Genomic DNA, 14,043 nt, shown 5'->3' on the forward strand with positions numbered 1-14,043 from the left:
TTTTGCCAGTTATTTTTTGGATCATTTTTAGTGAAAAGAAATAAGATAAAGAACAAATTGTATTGACTGCATTTCTGATTAAATATGTGATTGATAAGAATTCTTTTTTTGCAGAGTAAATCTAGTCAATTTATTGTGCATTATAATAAAATCTTCCTTTAAAATACTGGCAAAAATAACTTACTTAGCAGAGAATGGAATCCTAAGTAAGCAGAACCGTAGCCAATGTTTCATAGAGTAAACCAAAGTGATGTCCTATCTATTTTCAATACACATACATAAACTATGGCCTGTTTTCTTGTTTGATGTGGCTAGCATCTCCTACACTGGCAATAAAAAAAGGGAAAATTACTTCCTTTTGTTATCTAAATGGCATGAAGGGGCCTCTCTGCTTTAATTAATCTTAGGTGCTTAATTTTGAAGATCTATAACCAGAAATTCAGAATTCCTGCAAGGTCATAGCTCTGAATGAAGTGGATAAGAGTGTGATGGTCTTCTGTGTGTAGAAATGAAGCCTAAAGTATTTCTGACTTGGCACACAAAACCAGACATCCCTCAGCTCAAGAGCTGCTTGTAGCAAACTTGAAGTGAAATGCTTTTTCCAAAGGCAGTGTTGTCAGATTACAATCTGATTTACCTTGACTGAGACTTGAGTGTCAGTTTGGAAGTTCTCTCATTCTGTGTTTGCAGTGTCTGTGTATTGCTGTATCTCTTCCTGTTCCTAGCACTTATTATGAATAACTCCTCCTTGCTTCCAAGGTGCTTCTCCCTATGCTGAGCAGGAGTTGGGAGATTCCTTGTAATGCACCTGTGTCTGAGGGAAGACTTCCTACTCCTTTCTTCCCCCGCCCTCACCATGGAGAGCAAATCTGTATTTACATATTGGCTTCTGTTTCTTGTATTCACCTCTGTTTTAGATCACTGTGCAGGAGGGACACAGTCAAGGGGCTCTGATAGAAGAGGATGGCAGGAGCCTTGATTACCAGTCTGAACCCAGCCTGGACATCCCCAGCTACCGGAAGAGCTCCCTCCACAAGACCTATCAGTCTTCCCCTCTACAGATAGATTCTTTTGCCGTCAATTCACGATCCCTGAGTCTGAAATCTGCTGGCAGGAGAGGGACAGACAAAGTGCCCCTTCACCCCATAAAGTCTGAAGGGGCAGCTTCCACCCCTTACAAAAGCATCTTTTCTCCCAATTCCCTGTCAAACAGAAATGGGAGTCTTTCCTATGACAGTTTGCTAAACCCCATGTCACCCTCGGGGAGGAAGTGCATTGCCCATTCTGCCGTCAGCTCCGTTGGGTACCACTCCCCATATTTATCAGCCAAAATGTGCCACCTACGGGGGAGCGAGCTCCAACGCCAACCACTGCAGAGCTTCAGCCCAGTGCTGGGGGGTCCAGCTCCTCATCAGCGAGACCCCTCCCCAGTCCGCTATGATAACCTTTCCAAAACCATTATGGCATCCATCCAGGAGAGGAAAGAGATGGAAGAGAGGGAGAAGCTCCTCCACTCACACCCTGATTCAGTGTTTGCAGACTCGGGGGTCTATGACACCCCTAGCTCTTACAGCCTTCAGCAAGTCAGCACGCTTTCTGAAGACCCACGCAGCATGGCAATGAGATATGGATCTAGAGACAATCTGATGGCTGCTACCAGTTTTAGCACAAGGAACCCTATACTGCAATCCTCAGTGTCTTCACTCTCAAGTGCAATGACAAGAGCACCAAGGACTTCCACAACCTCTCTGCAAGCTGATTTAGCCAATAATAATGTCCAGTCCCACCAAGCACTACAGGGCAGGGTGAGCAATGGCTCCTACAAATCCCCGGGCCACCAGGTCCCATCATCCCCCACAGGGATGCCTAGGTCACCCTCTTATGGAGGCCCGAAGGCTGTCTCATTTGTAAACACTGTGGAAATTACAGAGGTGCAATCAGTGGGATCACAAAGGTATGTACTGCTTTAGGTGCTGCTTGGCAAAGGGAGTCTGTTTGCAAGCAGATGCAAAGCACTTTGCTGGAGACACGACTCAGATTACATGTTTGCTGTAAGCTGATGAGGGCAGAAGGTTTGTGGGTGCCCTTCACTTCTACAACACCCTCGTAGCTATCTCATCATGATAAATATTTACACATCTTCTGTAATTTGAACTACAGGTGGCCAATTAAGCTGTAGAAGTCGTAGTGATGGTGTCTTAGCTGAGTTGCACAGTGATTTGCAAGATACGTGGCTGATTATCACTCATGTTATGTACATAAAGATGGAGCTGCTTTAGTTTGCAGCTTAAAGGAATTGCTTGGAAACAGAGGTAAAGCTGGGATCACAGTATGTGCAAGTATGCCCTGCACTAAAGGACACAGGGGCTGCAGCCTGTCCTGGAAATTATGCTTGGCATAGAGAGCTATGTATTTAGCTATGTCGAGTGCTCCATAATGCAGAAATGGTGATAAAAGCACAGATCATCTTGCCATTACCTTAGGGCTTCACTGTCTCCTTCCTTCCTGTGAGAAAGTGTGGGGAGAGAGAGGATTTGCTATTCTGAGAGTCATGGGAAGTGGTATTTGAGCAAGATCCTCAGCTGCAGCTTCTGCATGCACTTATATTACTTTCTTTTCCTTCTGGAGCCTGTAGGCCTTGGTATGGAAAGTCTGAAAAGAGCTACATGATCCTACCAAGGATGCAATATTTCAGCCATATTGAGGCCTGGAGGACTTGACAGAAGTGTTTAGGGTTTATGTGCCCTTGACTCTTCCTGTGCTATGCTGTCCTCCAACTATGGTCCCAGGTTTCTCCCCCCAGCATTTTCCAATATTTTTTGGTAAAGTTATTGAAATGTGGGACGACTGCTATTGTAGATTCTGAACCCGTTGAGAGCTGTGTAAAAGTCCTGGGGAGTTTGTTTCATTTTGCAGACACATGTAAAGAAAGAAAATGCCTTCTGAGTACAGTTAATCAATCAAACCCTCTGTAGCCTCCAGAAAAACTCAGGGTGGCCTGAAATAGCTCAGGCTGCCTCTGTTGCAGGCAGACAGAAAGAGTTCCCTTCTAGAAGGTACTTCAGTCCTTGGTCACTGCTGCTGGCATGACCCAATCTGAAACTCCAGACTGAGGCAAACCCAAGCAGACATCCAGTGTGCAGGAGTAAGATGTGAGAATACAGCAGCCCCCAGTTGTGCTGGCATTTCCCAAATATACACAAGTTCTTTGGTAGGCTTTTATCTAATTACTTTGTGAGTCTTGGGGACAAAGCACATGAAGCTTTAGTGTGTAGTGACCTAGATTTAAAAGATCTTTTGAGGAAAGCCTGTTGTCCGTGCTCTCTGGCAGTAGGTCATAAGAAAGGAAATTACTTTATAGAGTCCATCCGGAATATGGTCTTTAATTACAGGCATCCTAGAGTGCTTCCTGACTTGATTCAGTTTGTGTCTCCTGTCATAAAGAGTATTACGCTTCACCTCTCTTGTGTCTTTCAGAGATGAGCAACATAATTTTGGATGTTTAACTGGGAAGTGTTTTTTCTGAGTATTTTATTTCTGATTGTAAGACACAGTTTGGCTTAAGGTCAACAGTGGTGACAGTTAAATCCTCCCCTCATCCTACAAATGATAATGCAGTGTTTGGTTCAACAAAGCATTTAACCAAGTAATTAAATGAAAAAATATTACTGGGATTTGAATCCACTGGCCTAATGGCTAAACGAATTCTCTCATTTCAGTGGCTTTTCATTAAGTACCTTGGTTTTGATCAGGGTACTCCCACTCTTGCAACACTGGGACTCGGGGTAACAGGGATAATTGTTTTTCCTGAAAGAAGCCATCCTGCTGTCACACTTTGGTCACTAACTTTGCATCTTTTGATGTTTCCTCTGATGCAGGGATGACATGCAATTGAAGACACCTCACAGTAAAATAAATGGACAGCCAAAAGGAATATCCAGGTTGGGTTCATCATCAAGTTCCCAGGGGACACCTGTCAGCCCCGCTAGACACTCAAATGTTAAGAAGGTGTCTGGAGTTGGTGGAACAACCTATGAAATTTCAGTGTAAAATAACATACAAAAAAATAGAGCCATCCACTCAGCCAGCCATGAAGCTAGGAGCACTGTGAAGACTCAAATAACAACAAAGAAGGAGCAGCAGCAGCCGGCCACTCTCCTTTTCTTGTTTTGGGTTTTTTCTGTTTTCATCTTTCGCTTTTGGCCAAAAACCAGCTGCAGCCTTATTCCTGAGGGAATAAAATTGTACAGTCTATCAGACTCTTCCTGAACCAACAGACGGGAACTGGCTATGACCTAACACCACAAACACAGAGCAGATTTCTTTAACGCGGGAGAGCGCAAAAGCCGCTGCGCGTGCGTCTGTCCAACAAACCTGTTGTGTGCTCGTTGTGCTGTGAAAAAGTACAGTCAGTCCAGGATTATTGAGTTTTTCCCTTGTCCCTTCCCAGTTCTTCTGGACAGTGATGTGTCCAGCAGGAGTCAAGAGAGGCCCAACTGTTGTTTCCCTACCAAGGTGGGAAGCAGGCTCCCTGTGCTGGCCGGTCTGTGGGTGCGAGAACTGCTCCGTGTCCCCCAGGCGCTGCAGGTTGGGTTCCTCCTCCTGGGAGGGAGCAAGGCAAGGGCACTTGGATCCCAAATGCCATGTTGTCTTCAAAAATCTCCCTGCTCTGTGGTCCCAAGAGCAGGAGAAAGGATAGCAACAGCTTTGCACTGTTTGCCATTTGCCTCCTTGTGTGTGAAATTGTGTGTGCGTGTGTGCGCGCGTGTTCGTCTCTCATGGAAAAGGACTGCAACACCAGTAAGGATCTTCCACTCTGACCTCTTGCTCCCTCTGGTTTTTAAAGGCTTTTCTGACTCGGAAACAAACTAAACCAGATTAGAAAGTAAATGTATGGATGGGAACATATTTTAAACAACTGTCAGCTGCTTTGCCTGCATAGTCCTTACTACCTGTTGGATCCAGGCAATAACATGGTTTACTGCCTTGCCCTGGTGCAGGCTGTGTAATCCTGCAGCAAGGTTATCAAGATCTGTCAAGTTTATAGTGTGTGTAACTGAGCCAAGCATACATCTAAGGGATATAAATTTTCTGTCTGCCTAATTACTAGCACATTCCCTCTGGTCTTCAATACTGTTAGTCAAAGGATTTTCCATTTGGTTGGTTTTTTTTTTTCCTGGGGAGCAGCTTTTTAAAATAATATCAATCAAATGTATTTAACATTCTGAGGTTTCCTTTTCCTGTCTCCAGAAAACTACTTACTTTGTGGATTTAAAGACAGCTTTACTATAAGAAAGCAAGTGGTCCATTAATTTTGTCACAAAGGACTCTGACAAAGCTAATTTTGAGACAAATGGAATTTTTCTTTTCTTTTCTCCGTTCCTTGTCTCCTTCTCCTTCCCACTCAGTTACCACCTCAGAAGTAAAAAGTACTGAGATCTGAACCAATGCAAACTAGCCAGATTATGTGTGCAATTGAGAATATCCTGAGTGGCTGTTACCAAAGTCACTAAAAATTATTATTCATCACTGAGCCAGTCAGCATACGAAACCTCAACTTCCCACCTGGTTCTCCTGGTGGATAGTTTTGACTAGAGAGCTAAATTAATAATTTTTCAGGATATTTGTTTCAAGGGGTTGATTCCTTTTCAGTCCTTGACTATAATGGAGGGCTCTCCAGCTAGTTGGTAGCAATTCAGAATATGTTGATAACATCTTATTTATTTTCATGCTTGTTGAGATTAATTATTCCACAAGGCAAATATTGACCTCAGTTTTTCCTGGCTAAAATTTATCTTTTGATTTGATAAGTCTTGACATCTGCTGCAATACATGATTATTATGTCCCATGTATATCTCTTCATTTTTTGGAGAGGAAGGTTGAAGAAAAGAGAAAAGCTCATCATCTGTCTGTGTAATGTCTGTGTTGCCTGAAGGAAGAAACCTGGAAAGCAATGCAACTGCAAGTTATGAGACAGTGAACTAGAAATCAGTGTGCATTTTATTTAGCCTTGGTGATATTTTAAATGCCTCCTGTTGGGACATTGCAGAGCAGAGCAGCAATAGTCTTTCTATGCAGATTTGCTCACTGGCATGTAGGATATTGTATTTAGTTTGAGGTACAGTGGTACCAAAAAGATGCTGGCCAACTGGATCAGGTACAGATGGAGCAATACATATTAAAAGACTGCACAGGCTGGCTGATGAGAAGATTTAAAGGGCTAAAAACATATTACTGGCTAAGCAATGAAAGGGAAACTGAGTATCATAATTTTACAAATGCATTATTAGTTAAAAGATGTAAAACCAAAGGCAAATCAAAAGGTTGTCACTGATAGCCAACGGTTTACATTTAGAATGAGGCAAAAAAGGTGGAGGGGAAAGGGCAGTGGAATAGTCTTCCAAGGCAGAGTATTGGAGACTTTTTAGGACAGTCAAACTAGATTTGGACAATTAATTTAAAAAAAATTCTGTAAGACGTGAACCTGGAGGGGCAAGGGGCTAGACCAGATGGCCTTATATATTTCTTCCATCTTTAACTGTTAATAATCTGCAATTCTACCCTCATCTTAACTCCTCAGGAAGATGCAGTACTTCCTCAAGGACTGGAATTCACTCTGGTGCATAGAGTATCACAAGATTTACTTGTTTTTAAAGTATCATGTATGCCATATGTAAGCCCTGAAAAAGGGATTTGTGACACACTGAATTTGGGCTAGGGAGCTAGGCAAGGGCACATTTTATCATGAATCTTTGAATATGTACATGAAATTCATGCAAGCAGGGCTGAAAATTTGCACCAATGTAATATTTGAGATTTGCATCCCAGTGATGCTTCACTTTGATCATTCTTTCTCCTGCATTTATAAACAAAAAAGCTACTGAGGAACTTGAAAGGCCAAAGAGCCTTTGAAGTTAACTACATTAGTTCATGAGAGAATTTCTCAGTAAGACTAAACACAGTATTGTGTGTATAAAGCACTAATATCCAGGGTTGTTTAGGCATAGTTCACAAGGGGAAAGGGAGGAAAAAATTAATGCACTGTGTCATTACAGGTTCAGATGTAAGGATTATATATTTTGGAAGTAGTTTTGCCCACAGTTGAAGAATATTCGACTTATTAATAGGTTTACAATGGTACCAAAGTATTTTATTTTCTTTTCCTTTTGAGGTTTGCATGTAATTCAGTGCATATAGCCTGGAGTAAATTATTCAAATCTTCTGAAAGAATAATCTAAGCAGGAGATTGCGTGCAGCAAATCCAGCCTCCTTTCCCACCAAGGCACTGAACATGCAGCTGTTTTCTCATAAATGTAAGTGTCTGTTTCCATACCTCCTGTTGCAGGACTGGGGACCTATTTATTAGGCTTCATTTTGGAGCAGAATCCATCCCGTGTTAAAGTATGGTTCTTCAAGCAGTTTACAGATCAGCAGTAAGGTTCTTCTGCCCATAGAGTCTGATTTTTTACAAAAACAGCAGGCGAAATCTTCTGCTGGTGTAAACTGGTGTGGCTCCATCCACTCATTTTAGTGATGCTAATTTACAATAGGTGGGGATCAGCCATGAAAATCCAGCACAAGTTAACAAATCTTGCAAAGTAGCTTCTTTATTTTTGTTATGCTTATTTCGTGTTTCAGAAGTCTTAAATCTTTTTCTTTTTAGTTGTGGATTGTATTACTTATTTAAAAAACAACAGTAGTGTTTGCTTAGTTTATGCATCGGTTTTCATTGCATATTGCATTTTATTAGCCATTTGTTCCCTGTTCATACACTCTCACTTAGCCTCCAGGTTTTCATTGTAGTACAATCTGCCTTGAAAAGTTGGATCTCTGTATCTTTAATTGTATAATATATTGAGTATTATGAAATTAAATGTACCTTACTACATGGGTGGGAGAGAGAGGAAATATTTTTACTTGAAGCCTTAATATTTTCTTTTTTTACTACTTTGTTTGTTGACCTCATAGGATAGTCTGAATAGCAAAGACTTTGAAACTCTGGGCCAAATCCTGCACTGGTATACAGCCAGCATTTGGCCTCCTATTTTAAAACTGGATGCAGACATAACCTGAAGTGAACAAGGGAAAAGCCTCAGGTGGCCTATTTTCCTGATGATCATTAATACAGTCTCAAAATGTATCTTTAAGCAAGTACATTAAAGAAGTCTTCAAGTCCTGAATTTTTAAGAAAGGTGATAGCAGGAACTGCCCTAAATATCTGACATTTTCATTTTCTTTTTAAATTAAACAAAACAAATGTAATTAATTAGTTTGGTTAAAGTCAGCTCTAAGGGCTGCACAGAGCTATGTGTGAGTAGCCATGTGCAGCACACAGACTGTGTTGTGTTGCTGTTCTAAAACTGCAAACCAAACATCATGTTATGTCAACTTGGCCTAAATAATCACCTCCTGGGAGTGATTATGGACGTTCCTCAGATGATGCCTGTTCTCCTATAAGCCTAATGTGGAAATTGCAATGTGGTTTTCTTTGGACTATATCTGTGGTCCAGACTAGAGATATATAGATATATAGATATATATATATATATAGATATTCAATATTTTTTGTGTGTGTGTGGGAAAGATGGGGTCAAGGTTGCTGTCTCTGACAGTCTGGAAAGTTAACGTTGAACAGTTTTATGGTCTGTATTTCACCTGTTCTGCCACCTTGAATTGTTGGAATGTATCCGTGCAGGCTTTGTGGAGCTCTGTCTGTAACCTTTTTTGTGGCTCTCGTAATACATATATATATTTTTTAAAACTTTGAGTCACTTCAGTGTTTTCAAGTGTCTGGATTTTCCTGATGAGTTACACCTGAGATGGATTAGTTTGCTGAGGTGGTTCATGGTACACTGCCTTTTTTCACTTCTACCTGTGCAAAACGTGAACTGAAAGTAGAACTGGAAAAGCCAGTCCAGTTCAAAATCTACAGGTGGCAAAATATTAAAAGAAGTGATTGCAAGTAAATTCTCATTTTCAAGGTGCTTACAGTAGAGTAGAAAATATGCTGAGTCTTTAAAAGAGTGTCTCCAATCGATCATGCTGGTGTGGCCACAGTAAGTGGTCCATGAAACAACACCAATGAAGTTTTCTTTACTGGTTCTTATTAAAGTTGTGGGGTTAATAACGATCCTGTGGTCTGGCACAATTCTGAAACAGTGCTACAGAGTAACTGTGGAAAAATGTTATATTGATATTTGATGAACTGTTCTATCCAGGGTATCTGGATTTATTCATCTGAAATGTGTCCAATTTTTAATATTTCTTCATCTTTGTATTTGTTTCTGCTCTTTGAAAATATAGCTGTTTGATCTGTAAGACTGGCTTGTAACACACACAGTTGCCCAGCCCTCCCAACAGCAGCTGCTGCAGGATTTCTGATGTCATGATTTGCATATATAGGCTAATTACATTAAGCAAGGATCCATTCAGGCATGTTCATTATAAATGCCAGCCATATTTCTGTGCTGTCATGGCTTCACATGGCAGAGATTACCTTATAAAACAGCCAAAAATGTGCTCACCAGGCTCCATTTATATTGGCTGTATCAAAGAGAATTAAATTAGCTCATTATCTGGCTTAGAATACTTTATTTAAAAACATCTTAGCTTAGAGTGATGTCTAAGTAATAGATAAATTATCCAAGTTTGTATTCATTTCTCCACTATTGTTCTTTTTTTATTCTGCAGGACAAGTTTCAGTTCACATTTTGGAACATAATAAGGAGAGACAAATGAAACTATTTATACAGGTGAATATATCTTTTAAGAGAGGAACAGTTATATAATAAATAGATCATAATTACAGTCAAAATAGGTTTTGTTCATCATGTCATAATAACTTGAATTTTAAAGTAGGGCTTATTTCACAGCTGATGTCTCTGTAACCCTGAAACATTTTAAAAATATCTTAGTTAGACATTTCAAATTATATGAAGACTTATGATCTATTTTTACAGATTAAAAACAGTCCTATAGAAGTGATGGTACATTTTACAGTGCCTTATATATGTGTATATATACATGTATATATATCATGCCTATCTGTATATAATGTATACATACCTGGGTACATATATCCAAGTGCAACTAGTTACAGGTGTCCCTATCTGAAGTGTTTTAAATGGATCTGATATATGTGGATAGAAAAAACCCCAACAAAACAGTTGTACCAACAGCAAAATACAAAAGCAAAAATACGTGTAAGCAAATAAAATTACTGGAAACAGTATTTTTGCCAGTGGTTATGTTCCAGGCTATGGGATATTGGTAGGATAACCCACCATTTTAAGGGATATTCAGAGAGAAGGGAAGGAGTAATGGAAACTGGGAGGAAGTGAAGGATGTGTAAGGACATGAGGGATACTGGAGAGCACCCAAGTGTTCAGCCCTGTAAGGGTGAGGTGCAGGAGGAGGAGCCAAGCATAAATGTTAGTCATACTATAGGAAATTGCCTCAAACAAGTGGCCTTGAGAAAACTGGCTCTTGGCTGTGACAAGAAGACTCTTCTGACCCCACTGGCACTGACAGGATTTCACCAAATCTTTCAGATGGGCAAACTGACTCCTTCCTAGTGTTGTTTGTTGGTTTTTTTCTGCTAACAGGGGTGCATTACTCGTGGCTCTAGCTAGATGTGAATCAGGGTCTTTTGTAAAGCTTCAGACAATGGATCTTATCTAGAGAGAGAAAAGTGGCTTCTGTGGAAACAACTCTTTTTTTAAAAAAATTTAAAACAGAGAAGTAGTTAGAGATAGGTGGTACTTGGCTATGACTAATTTTTCAGACACCTTGTGACATAATGCAGACAAACTGCTCTGTTTGTTGGCCACAAAAATGCACATGCTTTGCACTGCTGTCTTCCTGGCAGTTTCCCAGCCTTAAGCTGTGGTTCTCAGTAAGAGATGCACCAGTGAGGTGTCCAGCTGGACCCCTGCTCTGCACTTAAATCACAGGAATGGGTTTCAGGCATTCTGGCACAGGTTCCTGGCTCCACACAAGTTACTGCTGACTCGTACATCTTTCTGTGCCTCTTTGCTCCTGGCCAGATGGGAATGCAACTTCCTGACCTCACAAATGTGTTTGTGAGACTTTCAAACCCTATCATTCTGCAGGGTGGCTGGAGCCAAGCAGATGCATCCCATAGGTATCCAGGAGCACCAAGACAGATTTGGGGCATATTTAACCTTAAATGAAAGCATCACCCCAGGACATATTCTGGGGGAAGAAGTTTTTGGGTGTTTGTGTGATGGAGATTGCTGACAGTAGTTTTGGTCTTTCACACTGACTTTGGAGAGCTGCTTTAGTAAACTTTTATACTTTGGTCCTTCCCTTGACCTCCTACACATTTTCTTATAATCCAAACTTTCTACATAATACCCACATAGCACAATCCTCATTCCAAGAGACCATACGCTTTGTTGCCTTAAGAAATTTTTCTCTTTCTTGCCTGCTTATTGCACTCGTTGTATCTATATATAAAAATATAACTAATATTACTGAGCAGAAATACAGTAAAAGAAATAGCTGTAGGATGGGAGTGTCCTCAGAAGGGGAGGACACTGCAATGTGCTGTTGTGGCACAGAACACAGTGAGAGCTGAGTTCCATTCACATGGCTACTGAGGAAATACAGCCTTTGACTTGTTCTTAGAGTGAGGACTAAGCTGCTATGTTGTCATGAGAAAACTTATTCATTCCAGTCTGTTTTAACATTTTACAGAAACATATATATTTATCTACAATACTGTACTCATAGCACATGAAGTATATTAAAGAAGAAATAATATCCTCTATTAGTCCAGAAATAATTCCTTGTTATTATGGTCCTTTACTCAATACTCCCAGAGTAATAACAAATATTTAGAGCCTTATGGCAGGCAGACTGGCAGGGAGAAGTCCAATTGGACTGATGTCCTCACAGGGCAGCCATTAGTTTCTGGCATTTCCTCTGCACTTATCTTGGAGGAACACTTTTATCATAAAAAGTATTTTTAAATTGTAAGTAGCAACCCATCTTTCGATGCCATGTGTCTATCAAATGCACCTTTAAAACAAAAAAAAACAGAGTGAAGCATTGTAAAAGGAATTCCCCAAATTGTTGAAGTTGGCAAGAAAAAAAATCTGTAATTTTTTTTTCGGGGCAGTTTACAGTTTAAAGTTATATTTTATATGACATATTAAATTGATTACAAAACATGAACCCTATCCAGAGCAACAGGAAACTGCTTATTACTCTTTATTTTTAAGATGTAAGATTTTATAGATCTGAAATACAGATTCAAAAAACTTGCATAAGATGTATAGTGTGTATTTCAGCTACTACTACAGCAATGGCTGCTGAATGTGGATTTTGCTAATATTTTGAGAAGAATTCTGCATGAATCACTACTAATAGCAACAATCATTTTAGCTGATGAACCCACAGTTGATTTCAGCTAAGTAATTTTCATACATTCCTTCCTTTTGAAGCCAAGTCACTGGTAAATCACACCAGATTACACCAATAAAGTGGTAGTGATAGATCAGTTAGGATAGAAAAACAACTCTCCTCAAGTTTTTCTCTGGACCATCTCCCATCAAGAACTCTCTTGAAGCCAGTTGGTTTTAAGCTGATAAGTGACATGATTAATGCCACAGAGGAAGCAAACAAGGAATGAGTATCTCTGTATCCCACAGCACAAGAAACAGTGAGCACTAAAGGAAATTACCAAAAAGCAGAATGAAAATGCAAGGCAGAGCCTTTCCAAGAAAGTAGATTATTTTGCCACAGGATGTTGTGAAAACTCTGTCATTGGACAGAGAGAAAAGCAACAAAGGTAACCTTAGCACAGCATTGACTCTTCTGCTACTAGCACGGGGCTTTCTTTGGTCTGGGCTGACATTGGTTTTTGAAGCCTGGTTTCTTGGGTGCTCTGTGACTGCCTAATTCTATGCTCAAGAATAAATTAATCTCTTGAGTCCTACAGCTGGTGGCTTTGATAAGTTAAACTATTGTGGTCAGAGTAGCTCAATGCAGAGGGCTGATTTTCACCTGAGTGTCCTTAAAACTTCCCTAGGAAATGCATGAATACATGAGCAGAAATTTGGTTGAATGAGCTCAGTAACATTATTTGGAAGAGAGAAAAAGCCACCATGCCATTTTGGCTGGTCTCTATGTACCAAGTTGCTGTACATACACACACATATATGCAATTATATTTATATGTATGTGAACAGATATTTATAAAAGCAACCAAAGCCTTTCAATTGTGTGTGCTGTGATTCATCAGCAGCAATAGTTTTTGGCAGGGATGTAATTTCAAATCCTCTGCTGAGGATGCCTGCCAAAACATTGTTGGATTGAGATAGGATGAAGAAAGTTATTTATAAATGGGGATAATTAGGTCCTGTGCTTATTAGTGTTGGGAAAGAGACAGGAGGATAATATGAGTAGTAATGAGTATTGTAATATGAGAAGTTTCTCCCCATTATTTTTTACTTGTTGAGTAAAATAAAAAAACTAACCTCAACTTCTCAGGTGAAATAGCATCATTATGTGAGATTCAGGCTGTGGCAGTGTGTTATGCTGTAGGACAGGTCTTGGTTATACTTCTTTTTTATATAAAGGAATTTTGCAATACTTCCACAGGATCCAGGTGCTGATGGTTACAACTGAGATTAGACTCAGTTTCCTCAGTTCTGAACTTCCAGTTTTGTTTTCAGGCAAAAATAAATCCTGAACAGATACTGGAACTGTACTAAATCCTCTTATTTGGAGGCAATGGCTCAGGACCCTACAGTCAGGAGAAAGCACTGCTCAGTCTGATGCTCTGCTCATCATCTCTGTTAGCAGAGGGAAGGCTATTTCAGGGTCTCATCAGTCATGTAAATGTACTTTATATCCCTTTTTTATTGAGAAATACCATCACTTGGGACAAATTCCTCTTTCCACTGGTATCCTACCCACAGACATAAACCCAGTGAACACTTTGTGAAATTCATCCAGAGTCTGAAAGGAGCCTGTGCTCACACAGCCTCTGTAAAACACCCAGGACAAGGCTCTCT

The 14,043-nt window shown here is 40.2% G+C and overlaps 1 protein-coding gene across 8 annotated transcripts in view; it reads left to right on the forward strand.

Moving 5' to 3' along the window:
- Positions 1–10,232, forward strand: part of ZDHHC8 (zinc finger DHHC-type palmitoyltransferase 8) — a 104,685-nt gene extending 94,453 nt beyond the window's left edge. For 7 of the 8 annotated variants that reach the window (XM_071762663.1, XM_071762669.1, XM_071762664.1 and 4 more), the window contains 2 exons: positions 918–1,954; positions 3,879–10,232. In XM_071762663.1, coding sequence (XP_071618764.1) covers positions 918–1,954; positions 3,879–4,050 — 1,209 coding nt within the window. In that variant the 3' untranslated portion in view covers positions 4,051–10,232. The remainder of the gene's footprint in view (positions 1–917; positions 1,955–3,878) is intronic. The other variant, XR_011729595.1, reaches the window with a different exon arrangement.
- Positions 10,233–14,043: the final 3,811 nt, after the last annotated feature.

Source organism: Heliangelus exortis, chromosome 19, assembly GCF_036169615.1.
Source record: "Heliangelus exortis chromosome 19, bHelExo1.hap1, whole genome shotgun sequence".
NCBI lineage: Eukaryota > Metazoa > Chordata > Aves > Apodiformes > Trochilidae > Heliangelus > Heliangelus exortis.